This window comes from Polyodon spathula, chromosome 25 (assembly GCF_017654505.1).
Source record: "Polyodon spathula isolate WHYD16114869_AA chromosome 25, ASM1765450v1, whole genome shotgun sequence".
Taxonomy (NCBI): domain Eukaryota; kingdom Metazoa; phylum Chordata; class Actinopteri; order Acipenseriformes; family Polyodontidae; genus Polyodon; species Polyodon spathula.
This window is the reverse complement of record NC_054558.1, coordinates 15,393,914-15,416,027: the sequence shown is the minus strand read 5'-3', so window position 1 is coordinate 15,416,027 and position 22,114 is coordinate 15,393,914. Positions and strand designations below refer to the sequence as shown.

The 22,114-nt window shown below is 37.5% G+C and overlaps 1 protein-coding gene across 2 annotated transcripts in view; it reads right to left on the bottom strand.

Annotated features, from left to right (window-relative positions):
- LOC121299525 (phosphatidylinositol transfer protein beta isoform-like) overlaps positions 1–22,114 on the bottom strand; it is a 61,138-nt gene that overhangs the window by 35,217 nt on the left and 3,807 nt on the right. For both annotated transcript variants that reach the window (XM_041227299.1, XM_041227298.1), the window contains exons 2-6: positions 15,506–15,536; positions 6,504–6,649; positions 3,379–3,470; positions 2,095–2,102; positions 1,447–1,521 (exon numbers count right to left, since the gene is read on the bottom strand). In XM_041227299.1, coding sequence (XP_041083233.1) covers positions 1,447–1,521; positions 2,095–2,102; positions 3,379–3,470; positions 6,504–6,649; positions 15,506–15,536 — 352 coding nt within the window. The remainder of the gene's footprint in view (positions 1–1,446; positions 1,522–2,094; positions 2,103–3,378; positions 3,471–6,503; positions 6,650–15,505; positions 15,537–22,114) is intronic.

Genomic DNA, 22,114 nt, shown 5'->3' with positions numbered 1-22,114 from the left:
AAGGGATCTTAAAGGATCCAAGTGGTTCAGCATCAAGATACCTGTATTTGCCACTCAGAGGGAACTCTTAACAGAACACTATTTAAATCAAGAAAGCAGAGGATCATCCCCATAAATCTGACAGTATAACTTGACGTGAAAAAACAAACAATGTGGACCCTTATGCACAAAGTGTCCATCCATCCCACTCTACATCTTCATTCAGTTGGAAGCAGCAGAATATTATAGGTTCCCCTGCATGTTTATTTTACTGTATTTATTCCCATTTGAATGGCCAACCAGTTCAATATTTTCTAAAATTATGCTCATTCCTATTACCACGATACCTCCGGCTGTACAACTGGAATGTAAATTTCAAACCTGCTTGTACCATACTTGAAGATAAAACATACCACATTTAAAATACAACTCATGTGGTTATATGTTTTTATCTTCTGGAACACAGAAGAAATTCCAATAAGTAAGAAATTCCAGGAGGGATGCCTAGGGATTACAAGATTGTTACCGCAAGTGTTGGGGACTTCTAACAGTATTATATGCAGTGATCACTGTCAACCTTGAGCTAACATTCAACCTTACTGAGATGCTAAATGTTCACATCATGTCCAGATTACTTGGAAACTATTGTAAATGGGGCAAAATATATAGTTACCTTTTATAATACTGACTGGCTTAAAAGTGTTAGGGGAACTGAAGAGTATGTATTAAGAGTATGCTCTAAATGAATGTATTGTTTGTTAAGGTACAGTCTCCATCACTGCACAACCAGGAAGAACACGTGTATATGAACTGATACAGCCATCACACTCTACATGGTAAACCACTACTTTGATCACAGACACCAAGCCCACAACAGACATTTTTCCTTGTTCCAAAAAAAATATATGATCAGGTTTAAAGTTGTTTGTGTTGTTATTTTTATAAACACGAGATAAAATAAGCCAGATTGGGAAACTATCATGGCAACGGCACACACATAGATTTTTGCCTTTGACTTCACATGGAGCTATGTTCCTATAAGTATTCTGATATTTGTCCCCAGCACTAAAGAAAATAATATTTCTTCATTCCGCTATTTTCACACTGCACTTTCAGAGTGTGTTTGTGCTTACTGCCCAACCAATAAGCACAAACAAAGCGTAACATGCCTAAATGAAATCTGATCAGAATGAAAGGTCGGCCAAAGTCAACAAGCAGTGTTTATAATGACATTCATGCTGGCCAATAGCGGAATAGAAGCAGTACGAGGAATCAGAATGCAAGCGGTATGAACTGCGCTGAATAAAAGATTAACATTTCCCATTATGTATCCTCACTAGCATAAAAATGCCTCAATATACTTCTAATTTTCAGTGTTTGTAATAGCAATGACCAAGCCTATATACACACACTTCACCTGGGTTGCTAGTCTAATGGATGCAAGAAACTGGAAGTGAAGATACTTACATTTTCTATTGTGCCCATGTCAGGTTTGTGCCATGTTTCAATCTTAATAAAGAAGTCATCTTTCATATATTCATTCTGCAACACAACACAAAAAAAATTTGACATTTTAAAAACAGGAAATAATTTGCATGTAATGGATGAATCACAAACTTAAAAGGTTTTGAAATAGTCTCATGTTGTAATAGTTCACTCCCAGATTTCTCAACCCCATATGCAGGAAATGTGAAATTATCCTGGTTAAAAAAATAGTCGCAGTAGATAGTTACTTAATATACTAGCACTACAAAATCAAGAATGGGGCATAAACAAAAATAAACAAATAATAAATATATATTACACACACACTTTATATTTTTTTATTTATTTATTTATTTTTTACCTCAATTACAAATAGTAGTCATTCTACTCCTACAACACAGATTTATTAGTTATTTTATTGGTGCAAGATAGAGTTGTGGCATTTATTGTGTGAATTATACACAAATCACAACATATCAAACAATCTGATTGTTTAACCTTTGTGCTATGATCTCTCACTTGTGCATCGGCACAGATGGCACAGTTCTAAAAAGGTAATGGTTTGGAGAAGTTCTTTAAATTATTTTTTTATTTTTACAGAAAGACTTAGTTTGCAGGTTAGTTACTCACCGTCACAACTGAAGTGAATGGAACAAACATGCAATAAAAAGACAAAAAAAAACTATTAGGTATACTTTATACATGAAACAAATATCAGAATACGGACACAATTATTTTAAACTGGGCAGCATAAACAAATAAACTGTGGTTTCAAACAATCAAAAGCCTTAGTGTTGCAGATGACCCTGCCAAGTTTAAAACAAAACACATTACCTTTGTGACCAGTGTTGTTCGTGTCTCAAAGTTATATTGCCGAATCTTTTGAAATGATTAATCCCACATCATGGGACATAAGCCGACTGGGCAAAACATTTCTCAACATTTACTCAGGAGAAAAAATTATAAATCTCAGGATCACAGTGTATCCAGATCATGCTCTCGTCTCACTTCAAATCAGGGCATTGTTGCAGGAGGGAGTATTAACTGTAATATGTTGAATAAATACATAAAATCAATAAAATGCTGCAACACACACCATGAGATACAGCAACGTGTTAGTTTCGAAAAGAACTGGTAATAGTAAAACTCAAATTCAGTAACAGTACTTCGCAAACCCTACTAATTAATACAGTGCAGACTGAAAGCCGGACAGTGTTTAACATGCTCTTCTGGTTCTTCTAAAACACTGCAGCATGTCAGTGGTGTCAATAATCAGACACGTAAAGCTAAAACAGCAGTTCTACAACCACAAGCCAAAGGAGTTTGATGACAGTACCTGTGGACTGACTGGTTGCTGAAACCACATTAAACTTTGTTCTGCTATCTTACAGCATCTAGGATCACAAACAAAAATTCTAACCCATGTAGTGCATCTCTGGAGTTACCAAGGACATTAATTCTACACCTCCTAAGACAAGTTAAAAGGCCCTCTTTGTTTCAAGGTGATAAATCTCAAATCTGCCTCATTCCCTCAACAGACATCACATTACCAGTTTATAAGAACAGAGGGCACTTAAGCAGTTCAGTACAATATTTTTAAAAAGTACTATTTTCATGTTGCTTTACAGAACTAAATTCTAGAGCTCTGTTCAGCCTTGACTGGGTATAACTCCAATCACAATGCAAGGAGCTTCCAGGTATATACTTTAGCAGCAACTGTCACATGTGCCAACCATACAGCCAATCATTAGTACTGATGGCTCTCTAGATCAAACGATGTATAGCCTCCTCCATGAAATCCTTGTTACCAGGAATATGTATCCACAGCAGGAAGGAAGAACTACTACTGCTTTTATGACCTGGCTTCAATTACACACTGATAATTAACACTAAGAATGGATCTGAAGAACCTACTTGTTCTGCAATAGGGATATGCATTCCAGGCCTTCTCATGGAACACCAAGGCGCCTTCCGGTGCAATCATCTTGACAAACCCAGGAACTTTACTGTGAGGAACACAAATAAAAAAAAGCAACAATTAATACCAGCTTTAACACGATTCACGCAAGCTACATCTGTATAGCCTGGGCTATGCATACCCAAATATTTGAATTGGTCTCCTGAATGACAGAGGAAGTTTGTTACACAGGACTGGGTCTAACTGTACAGTGCCATTATACATCCCATTAGTACTAGTATTCACACAAAAAAAAACTGTACTGTACACCTTTATTCAATTAACCTGCGAGAAGATAAACATTTTGCACAAAAAGAACAGGATTTATACATGATTTGAATGAGGTACACAGAGACAGGCTTTCACATTCACTTTAACATTACAAAACAATATAACTAGGAAACCCACACCATAGTCAAAAAGTGTGTCCTATCTCCACTTTATTTCTCACTGTGCCCCCTGGTCCTGGTTTCTGTGCTGCACTTAAAGTACTGGATAGTGTGAACCTCACTTCTGTTTAAGATTCCAATCAAGTCACCCCCACCCACATGTCTTTCTTTGTAGGTTTCCTATAAAAATCACACATTTCTTGAAGAACCACCTTTTGAACTACAAGTATGCTACGTAGTGCTTTTGGTCCCGTTTCACAATATAAACCGATATACAAATAAGGTGCTTTGACCCAAGCTCAGGAGCTGCTCTACTTTTCTTGTTGCCTGCTGTAGACACATCAGGCTACATCAGTCAAAGTGTCTTTATTAAAGAGCAAGACATTTTCTAGTTCTTCCCACTACAGTGATTGGGCATGCTTAAGTAGGGTTAATTCTCTGAAAACAGAAAACCACAGAGGCCATCCCCTGCCTGACAAAGCAGATCACATTTAATCAAAACTGTCTCCTGCATTTCAACTGTATCCTGAAGAAAAAAAAAGGGGGCTCCACACTGCACGCAAGATGCTTCACCTGAGGTGCAATATTGTAGGATTTATATACAGTTGCTCTTCAAATGTGACACATGGCAAATCAGTATTCACCCTGCTGGGGAAGAGGATCAGGACGGGAAAGCAATCAGTGCAGCATACGCTCCTGGAGTAAGACTCTCCTTTAGCGCAATGTTCAGCACTAGCTGGGGGATTTTAATTCCACTGGAAGTCATTTTTGGAGTGTCTGCTTCTCCAAGAAAACTTTACAATTGGAAACTTTCTACTCATGCAAGACAATGTTATTATATGGATAATGGTCAGATCTAAAGCCATACTAACAAAAAGTTACTTTGCAGAAATTTTGTATATATACACACATATTCAAGTACAAACAGGGTCCTCATAATTGCATAATAAGCACACAGTACCTGTAAAGTTAAAAATGCATTCTGCATTGATCAGATTATAGCCAAATACAATCCAAAAAACGTTTACTGGAGGCTAGGAGAGTATGATAAAGTTTGGTGAAGATCACAATGATTCCATGCACCCGCTACTCTATGAAAATAAGTGTCTCCTACACTCTGTCTCTATTAACACTTTTCTATTGTACATATTTAAATAACTGATAATAGTCTGTGCACTTAAGAATGAACCACACTCTGGTGTGGGTATTCAGCATCTATTCATGGTATACAGAAATCCCTGAAGAAACAAAGTAAGACTAAAAAATGTTGTTCAGATTAAAGAGATTCCCAAATGGTGTTAAAAGTTGATACATTCTATCGCATTATCCAGAAATTCAAAAACACAAAAGGAGGTGAATCCAAGACAAAATGTTTCAGATAGTGCCAGAGTACCCTGGATGTACAGCAGAGGATATTGGGTTCCGAGATTCCTTCAAGCCCAAGGATTGTGAAGTCAGAAAAATGTGCAGAAATATATTTTCTGGTGGGGCTGATTAATAAAGCACTATACACTACCCTTCAACATGTATTGGGAAAGCTGAATGCATGCAGAATGACTGGGTGGGTGGGGCATTTGTTGCCCATGTTATCCAACTCACACCATTTATTACTAACGTATCGTGGAATATCTGCTACAACATGGAACCAGTACTGTCTGTCACCATTGCAGAATTTTTTGGGAAATAAAATGAACAAATGTCCCACCCATTCTGCCAATGAAAAGAAAGATTGTGAAATTAGAAACATTGCATACACATACAGAGGGTCCTCTGAAATAGAACGCTACTTGAAAGATAAATCTGTATATTTACAAATCAAAAAATTGTTTATTTATAAGGTTATATCCAAATGCAATCTGAAACACCTGTAGGAAGCGAGGTAAAGATTGATGCAAAATGAAGGTCGTGTTCACAGAACTATATAAAAATACGTCAGAACTGTGCAACTCTGTTAAAGGGATACTGCATTTTCAAAAGGGAATCTCATTCCTCCACATGCTTTCTCCAGCTCTTTAATGACAACTTAATCCAAATTAGAAGCGCAGTTTACTCATTTATATTTCCCTTTCATTTCCAGTACTTCAGTTCAAACTAACTCACTCCTATACATTGAATCACCATATGAATAAAAATTTTTCCAAAAGGGCAACATTTAAAGAGACACCAATTAGGCAGACTATGTACTGGTGTGATATTACAAGCCCTGCAGACCTCAAAGCATTACTCACAACAGACTGGCGCCAGCAGAATAATATTTACATTTTATGGATGTCATTTTTGTTGTACGAGAAAGCATCTTCATTTGGCGATGTCATTGCACAGATGTTAAAATGCACAGACAATTTGGCTATTCAGGAGCACAAAAGCACAGTCCTCTTTACTGCTGTGCCTGAACACATCTCCATCTTCAAGTCTTCAGATTCTTAAACTCTACACACGGTTCTGACCAAATTTCTTCACAACAGGATTGTCGGTGCTCTAAAAAGAGTTAGCAAAAAGTTAACCCCATACAATAATGCAAGCGCAGCACAGAAACCAGCACCAGAGGACAGCTGGGAATGAAGTGGATAATTTGACTTGCCATAAATTTCCATACATTTTATGTAAGACTTTGAGGAACTGTTTTGCTAACTATGTACTGTTTAGTATATGTGCATACCAAACTGCATTATCAATAAACAAAAGAAAGTTACCTCTTTAGATGATAGATTTTGTGCGTATACTGTCCCTTCTCGCCTTCCTTCTCGTAGGGTTCATTTTTTAAAACTTCAATGCCTTCGCCACCTCCAGTCTCATTTTTACTTGCCTCCGCCACAGAAAACAGCTGCCCAACTTGATACTGACAGAGGGGAAAAAGAAAGAACATTACTGTTAATGATACATGTTGCATCACGACCTGACTATTGCAACACACCTAGGAGTAGCGGATACCAAGAATAAAAGTCACATTTTTTAGCCTAGGGCAGAATACTTGGGATGAGGGGGATAAGTATAACCACATTAAAACTAAACAAACAAATAACTTAAATGACCTTCAACACAAGTAAAACTAGGTTAAGTATTACCTTCTTCAGGTGTACTAATTACACTGAAGGCGGCACAAGCCAACAAGTTTGCATACTTGACTTCTTACAGTTTAACGTTAGAGTGTTTCCAAGTTACAGGACAAATGAGAATGCTGCTAATGCTTCAAAAAACAGATTTGAAAAGCCTTGGTTAGTACAACCCTGGTTATGAGTCAGAACAGACTAACTGGGCATGGCACAATACATGCCAAACTGGACCATTTACGTTAGGAATACGTTTGACCAATTCAAGCTATAAACTGCTCCTGAAACATATAGCACTTCAGCACAACATCTCCCACAGGTTCAACTTTATCTGAAGCCGAGATAGAATCCAATTCCCCTGCTAGGTACAAAGTCCATCAGATGGACATAGGGAATACTGCAGAAGCAGCTAAGATGCTCTTACTGGTACTAGCTAAGCAGTTTGACTTTGCTGACAATTTAAGTTTAAGAAACATCGGGATTGGCATAGTGATTTCATACCACAATTTAACACTGATGACCTTGGGAGAGATTTAGGCAAGCAATCAGTTATTCTTGCAGCATCTTTGACTGTACAGTAGTTCTGTATTTGCATACAGAGCAAGAAACTGCAGCATAGTCCAATGTACGGCATAACAGTGCCTGTAATAGCGAGGGACTAGCGTGTCAACACACTCCTATTTAAAACCTGAAAGTGATGTATAGTACGAACAGGCGCCACACACTATTTTCTTGTTGCCTGTGTTAATGTATGCAGCAGCAAGAAGTTATTTTTCCTGAATAAAATAAGCAAAATTGCCAACACTTGAGACAAAGAATATTAGACACTGCGGTTTTGAGTAGCGTTTCCTATAGTATTAGTGCAGTCTGCAGTTTTGAATATTAGACTCTGCTGTTTTGAGTTTTTTATTGTACTAGTGCAGTCTGAAGTTTTGATTAGACTCTGCTGTTCTGAATAGTTTTCTATAGTACCAGTGCAGTCTGCAGTTTTTAATTATCTTTCCTAGATCTGTATACAGCTACACATGCTTCAGAAGGTATAAGCTCATGTTGAAAAAAATCTGTACAGGTGTTTCCTGAATAATGCCATATTTAAAATTTCGGTTTTGCTTCCCAAGCTGTAAAAGCTGCAATGCGTAATTTAAAACCTACTACTGCTATTAGACACAAGTGCGTCTGCAGCAAAAACAAACAGGAATTAAACAGCCTGTTCAAAATATAGAATGACTATGAAAGACACATGGGAAAGACATGATGTAATTCTAAGACATGAGTGCACCTTCTACAGTGCATCTTTTATAGTGCATATAAAATGACACCCCGTCCAAAAAGAAACAGACACTTGCAGTCTAAACATTTGGTTTACTGTAGAAATATATACGGAGAGAGTTTCCTCCATCCACATATTCTGATACTCTCAATAGCTAAATAAATGTAGAAAATTAGAAACACATAATTAGAGGGTGTTTTTTAATTCTAATGTAGGCTATGTGTACTGTACTAACAAAAGGTCTACACCTTTGATATTAGGATTATTAATAAAACAAACAGTTTCACTCATCAATGGACAGAGTCACACACAGAGACAGGAACACACATTCTTACTGGACAACTGTCACAAAGATGGCCGAGTGGGTGACGTCAGAACCAGGAAGGAATGAACACAAAGACAGGACAGTGAAGTGAAATGATGAAGAAGCTTCCTTGCACCGGTTTATTGTAAATAAAAAGGTTTAAACAAACAGAAAACAGGACACGGCACTTTACGCCAAAATAAATACACACACAAAACGGACAATACTAAACAAACACGGTGAGCAGATAGACAGACTAACAAGTATCGTGCTGGTCCCACCAGCACACAATAGCAATTGATAATAAGCTCTATTACTCCTCCTCTCTCTCCCATTCCCTACTCACCGAACATCCAACCCCGAGTGGGTGAAAACATGCTGCTTTTATGCAGCTGTACCAAGACTCGACTGCTAATCAATCGTTCAATTGGAGTCTCGGTACAACTGCATGTGAATTAATAAAGTGCAATTCCCCGTGCTCACATTATTACTTTTTACTTGCACGTGAAGTGCTGTGCAATCCTCGTGCCTAAATACAAATATACATTTTAAACACTCGTGTTACACAGACCCGTTTATATCCCGTGTACCAATGACTATACACCAACATTTAACACACCACACGCAACATATAACAGATAATATACACAGGGGCAGGCACTTTGTCACAATAACCAACAGAACTTAACATTTTAAACAATAAAAATGAGCTGGAAAAAGTTATTAGCTCCTACAGAAAAGCAGACAGGTATGATTTAAAGTTTTCTACCTGTAGTCTATGAAATAACGTTGATCTTTCGTTCTGATATCAATAATCAATGTAGTTAACACAAACACCATTTTAACTGAAAATAAAAGCACTATTATAAAATTACAGGAGTAATCTGGTTACAAAGCTTAACAATGGGTTTACCCTGCACAACGCATTGTACACATCAGAACAAGCACACATACAGTATTGATACAGCGAGTAGGCTTTCAAGAACCCAATTGCTTCAGGAAAACCCTTTTGTTTCTGTTTAAAACCGAGGAAATTAAACCCCAATCATCAATTCTGCAATTACTACAAAGCACTCTGTTTGTAGCAAGCTTGCCATCCAGTCATAAAACTGATGAACACAATTACTCCCAGAGCAGTTTTAGAAGGGGCTCCACAGTACCTTCTCTGCAGCTAGATTCGACACAAACATGTTCAGTCTGGCAGAGGAAGGTCTTAACCTTCTAATTAGGCCCCATCGTCTGAAAAAACTGCAACCACAGTTTAAAATTAAATGAAATCACACACTACAGCCTCATCAGGAAACACACACTCTAGTAGGGGTGGAATGGTACACCAATGTCAGTACAGTAATACAATACAGTGCATACTGTATCATGACAGATGCGATGGTCCTGATAGACTACTTGTAAGATGCAAAATAAGACCAAATAGTCGTTTACTGTAATGCTGGACCACTTTGTTAAACAAAAATTAAATGGGAGTGTAAGTATTCACAACAGCTACAAAACGCACATTCTTCCTTCAAGAATCATTTGGTGTATTACAACGGAGTTATGTCGTGCTTTTGGTCTTGTATCATGGTAGAAGTGAAACAACCTCTCTGTTACGGCACAGCAGCGCTCCAGATAACCCAGTTTTGGGTCTGGGAGTAACTTGCCCTTTAATTTGAGCACAGAGTAAAATGTATTTTCAGGAGGTAAAATGCAAAGTCATGAGTAATCTCGATAAATACTGTACAATCTTTAATGGTAATGGGGTAGGCATTAAAAATTATCCCTCCTTCCACTGTGTTCTACAAGGTTCTTTATTGGCTCAGCGAATTTCTTTCAAGGCATCACCTTTTAACATTAAATTCCTATTGGTGAACACATTAAAACTTCAATATAAAGCCATACAAATAAACAAAATAAGGAAATGGATTGGGATGTTTATACTTCAGCCTGTAGCTTCAAATTTTCCTTATGCTTACTGTGATTGGCTACAAAGACAACAGGGCCAGCCGGAGATTGGATAATGTTTGTTGGGTTCACTTTTCTTGTGTACAGTTTCCTAGTAACTGAAGACATTGTATTCTGGGAGATGTAGTTGTTAGTGGAAGTTTTAGGGGAGGTGGGAGGGGAGGCAGACAAGCTGTGCAGCAAAATTTAATGCGCATTTCAGCAGGTACTGTACACAGTTTATCTGGACCGCCGCAGTATGGTAATTAACGTAAGTATTATGATTCAACAATACACAATAAATCATTTGAAAGAAAATGCTTTAGTTTGTAAACTTACGGAATGCATCGATGGAAATGTCCAGTGTGATTTTTGACGCGTCTCCCGATGGCTTGCACTGCCCAGTTCTATCAATTTTTTTTTATTATTATCTCAAGGCGAATAAACCTGGCTTGTTTTTTTCTGATGTCATGTTCATACCTTCTGCAGATACTACTTCCGTCAGCACAGCGACTACCCAAACGTTCAAAAAGTATCAGCTAACCTGGGAAAACGTGGCTTCGACTTACGAGATTTCTTTCCACCAATTTTTACCGATGTTTCAATTAAAAAACTATTTTAACGATTTATCCCCATTTTACTACATAAACTCCAAAATTCACTGAATTTCTTTTAAAGATAAAAACCGAAAATGCAGAACACTACCCATACTGTACTTTGTAAACACCTGTCTACCCAATGCTTTTTTCTGGCAGAAGTCCTGCACCTGCTAATGGGATCACTCATTTTAAACAGCTGCAAACAGTCTTGCCATTGGGCAAGGTACTACTGCACTGTAACCGGTCTGCTTATGAACTCAATACAGGGTCAAGTCAAAGCATGCAAAACAAAAAACGCAGCACACCTGTCGACCGCTCATTATAACTCAACTGTACTACAGAATTCACAGGACACTCTATAGAATTAAGTGGCTACTGGGGCAGCGCCAAACAATAAAGTGGCAGTCCACTAATCACACATCTTGTGATTGTTAATAGCTTTAAGTCCAAGCAGTTTTAAAATAGAGCACCAGACATTACCAAATAAGCGATTTATTAAGATTTTTTTAACTCTGAAACAAGTCAACCTATTTGACTATTTTTCTTTAAATAATCACAATGTATGGTATCTCATTCAGAAACAAAGATAAGACACATAAAACAGAGTCTGTTGCAAAACATTTACAGTACTTGGTCTGAATCAATTTGTCTTAATACCAGTGACCAACACATTAAACCAAATACGAAAATAAATAAATATATACTATTATGGTATTTAAATGATTGTACTGTATTTGTTTCTACAAAAAAAAAAACTACAGCCTTCTCCTCAAAAAGACCCAGTAGTATTTGGATGGCACTGTTTAAACTAGGATTTACAATGTTTACACCTAAAAATATTGAGCATGTCTGTAACCCATCAAGAAAGCCATTTTAGGAAACTTACTTTTTATAAATTACTGCAATATGTATTTGTGTACAAGACTATGAAGAAACATTGAACAGGAAATGAATTGACCTGCACTGTAACAATGCACAAAAAGCTTATTTCTCTCAAATTGTGTGCACAAATTTGTTTACAACCCTGTTAGTGAGCACTTCTCCTTTGCCAAGATAATCCATCCATCCTGACAGGTGTGGCATATCAAGAAGCTGATTAAACAGCACGATCATTACACAGGTGCACCTTGTGCTGGGGACAATAAAAGGCCACTCTAAAATGTGCAGTTTTGTCACACAACACAATGCCACAGATGTCTCAAGTTTTGAGGGACCGTGCAATTGGCATGCTGACTGCAGGAATGTCCACCAGAGCTGTTGCTAGAGAATTGAATGTTCATTTCTCTACCATAAGCTGCCTCCAACGTCATTTTAGAGAATTTGGCTGTACGTCCAACCGGCCTCACAACCACAGACCACGTGTAACCACGCCAGCCCAGGACCTCCACATCTGGCTTCTTCACCTGCGGGATCGTCTGAGACCAGTCACCCGGGCAGCTGATGAAACTGTGGGTTTGTACAACCGAAGAATTTCTGCACAAACTGTCAGAAACCATCTCAGGGAAGCTCAACTGTATGCTCGTCGTCCTCACCAGGGTCTTGACCTGACTGCAGTTCGGCGTCGTAACCGACTTCAGTGGGCAAATGCTCACCTTCGATGGCCACTGGCATGCTGGAAAAGTGTGCTCTTCACGGATGAATCCCAGTTTCAACTGTACCGAGCAGGTGGCAGACAGCGTGCATGGCGTCGTGTGTATGGCGTGCGTGTATGGCCTGATCAACTTTATGCGAAGGAGATGCGTCGCGCTGCATGAGGGAAATGGTGGTCACACCAGATACTGACTGGTTTTCTGATCCATGCCCCTACCTTTTTTTTTTTTTTTTTTTTAAGGCATCTGTGACCAACAGATGCATATCTGTATTCCTAGTCATGTGAAATCCATAGATTAGGGCATAATGAATTTATTTCAATTGACTGATTTCCTTATATGAACTGTAATTCAGTAAAATCTTTGAAATTGTTGCTTGTTGCGTTTATATTTTTGTTCAGTATATTTAAACAGCTCAGAGAAGCCGAATTCTCCACTTCAGGTTTTACAACAGCCACATAGGAGGTGTGCATGATTCCACTGCAGTGAGTCTGATTGGCTTAATAGCAACACCTGGCTTGTGGAGGTCATAAAACAGACTGAATTACAATTAAAAACACAAGCAAAGAGAAGTGTCTTCAGTAAAAACAGAAAAAAGGAACAGCTGATAAAAAGGTAATTTTGTGTGTGTGTGTGTGTGTGTATGTATATATATATATATATATATATATATATATATATATATATATATATATATATATATATATATATATATAAAGACTACATTTAATTGCTTTGAATGAAGAACTAAGTGGGACATTCTCAGCACTTACTGAACTTAAATGCCCTTGGACTTGAAGAGTAGAGATGTTTAGAAGTACAGCAATGTTCAAGATTCTTCTAAAGCTACTGTGCTAGAAGAGCTGGAAAGTTAACTTGGTGTAACAGTTTGTGAGGAGCCGAATTAGCAAGTTTATCATCAGCCTTATCATACTGTACATCAGCAATCTTATTATAGAGGTCTTGCGCCACCCTCCAACCTACAGCATGCTAACTGTAACTAGGTGGTGTGCTTAAACTAAAAACACAACAGGAGTGCCAATGCTGAAATGTAGTTCAACCACATGAAGACGGTTCCAGTTTATAAGTTGGCTGAACAAAGTTCAAAATCACAGTGAGCAGATGTTGAGGGAGGTTAATACTCAGACATCACTATGCACAGTTTTCAATGTGCAGTAACAAACCTCTTACATACTGCAATATTGATCAACAGTGAAAAGAGAATTGCCATGTATAATCCATTAGTTGATACTGTTAATACAGGTCTTGAGAATGACCCATATTGGAAGTGAATACCACTGTGTCGGCTACTACAACTGATGGTACAGTAAATCAATTTAACAGTAATTTTATCCTTAACATTATGGTTATTTTTATCCCCCCCACCATTGTTGTCTATGTAAAAATATCAACATTTGTATTAATGCACATTACATAACAAAACACATTAAAATCTCAAGTTATTCAGAAGACACACTTTACAAACCCCAGCAATAAAACACTAAGCACCACAGTATGGCGTTTGTAGTGCTGTGTAGCTTTATTACCCTTGCCTTCACCTTTAAACAGCTCTATGTACAGTACTGTAGCTGCCCTTTATCATTGCTAATACAAAGGTTGTCTCTGATAATACAGCATAGCAAACTCATTCCAGCTATGGAGGTAGACTCCAGCTCAGCAAGTCCATGGCACGGACTCCCACTCAAGCTCTTTTCCAAGATTACTTTGCAGAGCTGATCAAAGTACAATGCACCCATTTCTTTTTTGCCCTAGGCAATTAGGATGTGTGAGAGTTGCATCATCTTGGTTTATTCTCCTCTTTTCTAATCAGAGATGAGAAGCTTGGGCCAGCTGAGCCAGTTGAGACATTCAAAACATCCAGTGTATGAGCAGCCTCCTTTCTGAAATCTAATTTACACCTTTGACATGAAAAAAAAATACAACAATGCAACAGACATTTGAGCTGAAAGCAGATTTGATATTTCAGAAAAATTTAGTAGGTAGGTTTTCAGTGCATCAGTATTAGCCAAGAAAAAGTATACGGCAGCAGTAAGGCAAGAGGTCATTGCATAATACAGCAGACTGCAGTTTGAGAGTGGCCAAATATGGATATTGCAACTCAATGTTTAGTGCCACTATATGCTATTAAATTTAGGACAAGCTCAAAAGCAGATACAGTCGCCATCAATACTCCTATCGACAACTTTTCTTCTATAGTATTTAATGGCTTGAGTGACACAGTCAATCGGCCATAGTTCTGTGCATATATAAGGATAACAGCCACCTCATAAGGCAAGAGTTTCTACTAGACTTCTCAGCATTCAAACATGTACTCTAATAAACTTAAAGCAGGCTAACTTTAATTTGCCATTCAAACTGTTAGATATACAGTACAGTGTCCTATGGGCTCAATTTGAGAAGATGTACAGCTTGTCTAGGACTGCTCAGAGTTTTTCGTTTCAACATTCAGAAATAAAGATGATGGCCTCAGTAACTTTACAACGCGAAATCACTTAGTTAATATTCAGGTGTATTCCACATACACATTCATATTGTGGCTATTTAAACTCTATCAGAGCACTTCTTGAAACAAACCAATGTTAGCCTCTCATCAGTAAAGTAATATTATAGAAGGTCTGTACTGTATGTATGTATGTAATTGACAGGTTTCTTTATTTTTGATCACCTCACACTAAACTATTACATCTTTCTGCTAAACAAGCACAATGTTAATCACTTTTTTTTGTTTGCCATTGCTCTACTATATTCAGAAACATTCTGAAGATCCTGTCATACATAAGGGATGAGCACATGTTGGCACCACCTTTGACTAATGAAAAGAAACTTAATTATGAAAAGCGTGTCTTTGGATGATAAAGAATATGAAATCAAAATCAAGTACAATTTAAAAAAACTCCACAGAAAAAAAACACATAACTACTCACCTCCTCCACTGAGCAGGGCAAAATTACACGACTGGAAGGGAAAAAGAAATATGTTAGTTACTGATGTTTTGATGAACATAAATAGTTAACATAGCACAATGTGAATGTAATTTGGAAATATTGTATCTTCAAGGAAAATTGGGGCGTGCATAAATGTATTATGGCAGGCAAATTAGGTTGTCTGTCAAAGCATCCATAACTAGGGATGCAACATTACACTGCTGTCACGATAGTTCAGATATGCAGGTCGCGATATATGCATCACGACACGTGATGGTCTTGATGGGCTACTTGTATGATGCACAATATGATCAAATGATCATTTAAAATGGACTACTTTGTTAAAAGACTAATTCAATTGCATATCGACAGTTTGTATTACCAACTATAAAAACACACTTACTCTCTACTCAAGAACCACTTAGGTTATCTCCAATGAGCTTTGTTATGTTTTTGGTCTTATATCACAAAGTATATGACTGATGGACACACAATTGTGCAACATTTAGAAATACATTGAACAATCCGTCAAATTGTCACAGGTGCTTTTAAAACTCTGACAATATGAAGACTATCTCAAATGGGTTTAAAATTTCAGTCACAGCAGGGGCGGTGCCACGCTTGGGCCTGAGGGGCCTGGTACCACCCCTTTTGCTCAGGGGCCCACCCAGTTATGGATAGATTGACAATTAAAAACATTTCATGCCAAACCGTATCAGACTAATCCGATGCGGTGAGCGTAGCTCATTCTTGTGGTTCAAAAAATATATCCGTCCCACCCACCCCAGTACCTTTGTCATGGTTATCAAAAAAAGATTGGCGATTGGACGACTGAGACATGAGATCTTACTTCTTCGATAGTATAGTATCGAAATGAAGCGTGTCGGCAGCAAACATACAGGAACTTTTCTTTCATTGCAAGGCTTGTGCTGCTGCTGTTTAATTATTTATACTGTTAAATGGGCAATTGTATGTAAAAAATGTGATATCTTGTAACAATTGTAAGTCGCCCTGGATAAGCGTGTCTGCTAAGAAATATAATAATACTGAATGTTTAGTCAACTTTGCATTAAACCGGAGCTATATTTGTGTCTTACGCATTAGCTAAGTCCCGACACATTTTGTAAAAGGAAAACGAATCAATGATCAACAAATGCGCCAGTAATGTAAGTACCTAAATTTAATTATCAATCTGAATTAAGTTGACTGATGCAGCCGAGATGTATGTTATGCTCAAATCATGCCGCTATTCGTGTTTTGTTTTTGTTCCCATTTAACTGACTTTTCTGAAGCTCAAAGGGAAGTAGGAACCTTCTTTTAGTCACTGTATGAGAGCTTTTTAAATTTAAGCTCACTTTGGGAAGTCGAATATACATTTGAGAGCTTTTGTCATTTTCTTTGTGTGGTAGTGACTTGTAGCTCACAAAAGTTACAGAATTTGTGCAGCTATACCTGTTGGTGGTAAATCGGATGTCCGACTGCCGAAATGTTCACAGTCTGAGACTATGGTGCTATTTCTCACAGTATAGACTGGGTGTCCTCAGTACGCATATTGATATCATTATGTTTACATCATTAAGTCATAAATGGCCTGTCCATGGAAATTTTGGGCCCAGCCAGGAATTAAATCCTGCCGCCACCACTGAGTCACAGGCTTCTTAATTTTTACAGTACCATAACTTAGAGAGTCATGGAATACTACTGATGTACCAAATGCAATGCCCACAACTCAGCATTTTGTCTACATCATCCAGAATGAACTACAGTAACATGTAATTATATAATGTACACAACTGCTGGTCATGTGAACACTTGGTGTCTAGAACATCTATTCTTACCAAACTCAGTACACCTCAGGAGGTGGAAACATGTCTGATCCCGGTATTATAGTATCAGTGTCCCAGATTTGAAGAAACTCTCTATGCTAATCCAGCTGCTCCTTTCCCTTTTAACACCAAGTCTTGCCACAATACCTTACCAGCAGTCAAGCTTGGCAAACATCCATTTTCCAGAATTTCCTAAGAAGGTTAGACCTTCTGTCCCCTGGGAAGTTCCAATATCAAGAAGGCAGTGCTTAGCTGATAAACCCTGGGAAACACTTTGATTTGAAGATACTGTGAAAGTCAGATAAGGCAAAGTCTTGTCTTGTAAATCAGATTTTTTTTTTTTGGGGGGGGGGGGGGGGGGGGGGGGGGGGGGTAATTATAGTAAAAACAAATGACTCCACAGTGAATGAAAAAGGCTGAACTCTTACTCACTTCAGTGGTGTGTAATCATCAATACAATTTTACCAAATCCCATCCCATCCATACATGATTTCAACTCGCCATCTTGCAAAAGTCACATGATTAAACAATCTATCTTGATGGCAAAATGTTCTGCATTTCTCAAAGTAAGATTGCCAGGTCTATTTTTGGAAAGCATTTTCCTTGTTTCTGAAAATACAAACATCCAAACACACAAAATGATGCCAACCTTTTTGTAAATACAGCACGCATGATGCAGCCCTTCATACAGCAGAACCGATCATAAGGCAGTAAGGTAACACAGCAACATTTTTATGGGTTTCAGACAGATCAGTTGTGCGCATTTTATCAGCATAAGCAAGCAAGCCTTGCTTAAGTTCACCCTCTTAAATTTAATCTATATTTTAATAACACAAGGACATGGCCACATTTGGCTGCCTATTAAGTGCCAGCAGTAAGACTTGACTTAAAACCCTTTCAGTATCTCCTCTCTATGAACAGAATGGTCCTGCCTTCTCTAAACAACCACCAGTGGAAAAGCATGTGGCACAGGGCCAAGGGCAAGTCTTTATAATCTGGGCCCAGCTTTGAGTTTCCGTCTCATCAGTTTGAATGTGTGGGTGTGTATTCAAGTACAGATGTGACTCAGACAGCAGTAACAAACCATTACAGCTGTGCTCATAAGTTCAAAAACAGTGCCAGAGCAAACCAATGGTTTTCAAACTGTCTAGTTGGGACACCCTTTGTGTTGACTTTGGTCTGGCATGACACCCTCCCACCCCACTAAAATATACTCTAACTAATGATACAATTAAAAGCACATAGAGTAATGTGATGAAGTCAGCTTTTTTTCCCCCACCTCAACTGGACTGAGCTTCTGTACTACTGATCTCAAGCCTTGGTTGTCTGAAGGGTAAACTGCAGAATATTAACTCAATGCTCTTTAAAAAGTACAGTAAAACACTGCAACTCCGAATGTCAACAATCCAGACTTATCAAAATTCAGAACAACGTTGATGTCCCGAGATTTTGTAGTACTGCAGGCCCTATACATCGCTTCAGTCAATCAGAGATAAATTAACGCACAGATTACCCATGCAACATAGTGTGCATGTGCAAAACCTGTATTAACTGGTAGTTACATTAATTTGGTGCCAGTAAACACCGTATTTTAATATACAGTAGCCTATATCATAAAAACAAGGTTTACATTACAATGGCTCCATCGAAACAAAATAATTCAGCTAACACAAAGAAAAACAGAATTCTTGAATGAACTGATCATGGCGACAGTCAAAGCAAGATAGCAGACAATTTCGGAATTGCTAAAAGCACAGTTTCTGATGTTAAAAAAAAAAAAGTTGTAAAAAGCTTCAAGCATTTATGCAAAACATAGATTCAGTGAATGCAATAAAGCAAAAATGACTGCGTATTGTAGATGACACACCTTGACAATCCCATGTGGTCCTCATTTGTGCAAGAACAATCCTGTGGCACTCCACTATCGGGTGTAATTCTTTGTGAACAAGCAAGGGTGTTTTATGAAAAACTGCATGGAAACTAACCCAGTTTTGATCCCGAGAATTTTACTGGAAGCACAGGCTGGCTAAAACTAGACATCGAAGGTGAGCAACACTGCTGACACGTCTGGAACGGCTATTTCTGTGAAATTCTTACTAAGGGAGTTATGTGCTGTAGTGTTATTTTTCTAGTGTACTGTGCTGTGTATTAGGGCTTTTATAGTCTTTTTTTTTTAGAGAGATGTAGCCTGCTACTATAAACTCTGAAACTGTTTCAGTACACTCTCTGTACTACATACTCAATTGTATTGTTGTTTTAAACTTATATAATAGTGTTTAAATGTGCAGTACTGTACTTCCGTTTCAATATACAGTGCTTAATGGAAATCAGGACAAAAAAAAAAATAAAATCACAAATTCAAAACGACCACAATTCTGAACTGAAAGTATATGTCTCCCCCAGGCGTTCGACTTTGCAACGTTCTACTGTACTTATCAGCAACACTTCAAAGTAAATGCTTTTTGTAATGATTTTCATTATGATACATCATGTGTTGTATTTATACTTTCATACAAATACTGTACCACAGGCAGTTTAGCAAATTACTATAATTTATGGCATCTTCAAAAAATAAAAAAAGGACACAGATAAAGGGGTTTACGCTGATTTGGTGGGGATTTTAATGAATGGTATTTTACAAAACCTTTTACTCCAATAAATCAAGTGTCCTTTCTTCTGAAAATAGATAAGATCAGTTAAAGTAATAGACCCCGATGAGCACCATTCCTGGACTACGACTAGAGGTGAAAGTAACTTTCATTTCTTAATGATACAGTATAATTGGTCAGCATCTCAAATGTTTTTGTAGCTACACAGCAATTTTGTATCAATTAAGGTTATGTTTCATTTTGAATTATAAAATTTTGAACTTTACATATACAGGTTAATACTAACAGTTACAACAGCACTTGATGGGGGGGGGGGGGGGGGAGATATATTTCACTGTTTTGTCCTCCTATTTAGTGTTGTACATCGAACCCCGACATCAATTATTGTGCAAATTCTAAAGACTATCAATTATTATCGCGTTAAAATGCTTAAAAAAAACAAACTTCCCTCATAGTAACAATTTAAAGGAACACAAAGTCTTCTTTTTATAGAGCATGGCATAAACTCATTCAAACAAATCCCGATGGTTAAGACACGTTTGATAAATGCATTGGCACTTAAATACAGCACTCTTCAACTTTCATATTTCTGCCGTCACTAGCCTTTGCCTTGTTTTGTGTAAAATCTGACAAATTTCCACTGTAAACATAATGGTAAATTAAATAAATAAATCAACTCCACTGTCCAAAAAAAAAAAAAAAAGGTTTGAGAACTGCAGTAACATTATGCCCTATTCACACAGAAATAATTCAATCACTTTTCCTTATTGGTTATAATTTATGAATTACTTGGCCAGCTTCTGCTAGAGAAAGCGACAGTCCCTTCCAGTGTTCAGTAGCTGCAGAGATGCATTTCACTTTTTGCTGTCATATTTTAATCAAAACTAATAATGTAAAAAAGAACCACTTTTTCTTTTAATTAGGGCCAATCTTGATACTGATACCTGTGTTTCATAGATGTGTACAAAACTGTTATGAGTTCTGTATTTAAAATAAAGCGTTTTGTAAGTATATGTTGTATTATAATTAAGCACCATATTTTTTTCAATTTGGTTTATGTTGTAAAACATGTTTTACCTTAAGGTAACATTTTAAATCAAAGAATTATTTTGTAGTTTTGTAAACTATCGTGCTGCAACGCAATTATCGTGATAACGCACCACAGAATAATCGTCAAATAATTTTAATATTGTGACATCCCTAATCACCTAATAAACAAAAATGTGCAGCTTTATTTCATGGAGCAGAATAATGATCAGGTTCAAAGGCATCACACAACTAGGGCACAATCAGAAGAGAGAAGTTCATTCTAGAGGGTGGAAAGGTAGAATCACACTAAGCTTTGCATCAGATTTGACTGCTAGTCTAAAAACAAGTTTTTGGCACAGTCCAAGGCATTCCCTGACAATGAATCACAGAGGCTATAGTTTTAAACAACACCGGTTTCCTATGATCCTGCTACAGTACAGCAAGTGATGCACCGTTGGTCTTGAACATGTAATGCAGTTTAGCTTTCAAACTTAGTGACAGTTTTATATTATAGGCTATTCTGTACATACAGAAAAGATGGGAAGATAACACTAAAAACATTATTGTACATCTTCAGCAAGCAAGTTTCTTTTCTTTCACAACAGTACAAGTACATTTCATTCTGTGACCAAAACCTACAGGGACTAGGGAGCAATTCACTAGCTCCAATCGTTTAAACCCAGCTCCAGTCATGAGTGAAATGAGTTTAGTAGCCCAGTGGATAAATATATAATCCAGCTGGAAAAACCATCACAAATTTTAACATATTTGTAAGGTTTGAATGGAAGTGCTCTCTTGTGGTACCTGCAGGTTCAGCCTGACTACAGTCAGTAGACAGTTTCACGCCTTTCATTACCACGAAATCCACAACCAGAGACAGTTATACAAGGCTGCCAGCAATTTGTGGTACATGAAGCACATGTTCTTTGGATCTGTGTGCCATACACTGGAAGTACGGTAGTAACAATTCTATTGGCTTGTTTTTATTGGCAAAGTGACTACGTTTATATAGTCATTCTCTGCAAGACTATGCAACATACTAAAAATTGTCTTTGGCAAACAGAATCATCTTTAAAGTTTAGAGAATCAACTGCAACAAACATTTAGAAAAAAAGTATGTCAACTAGTATTTGTTTTATGGCATG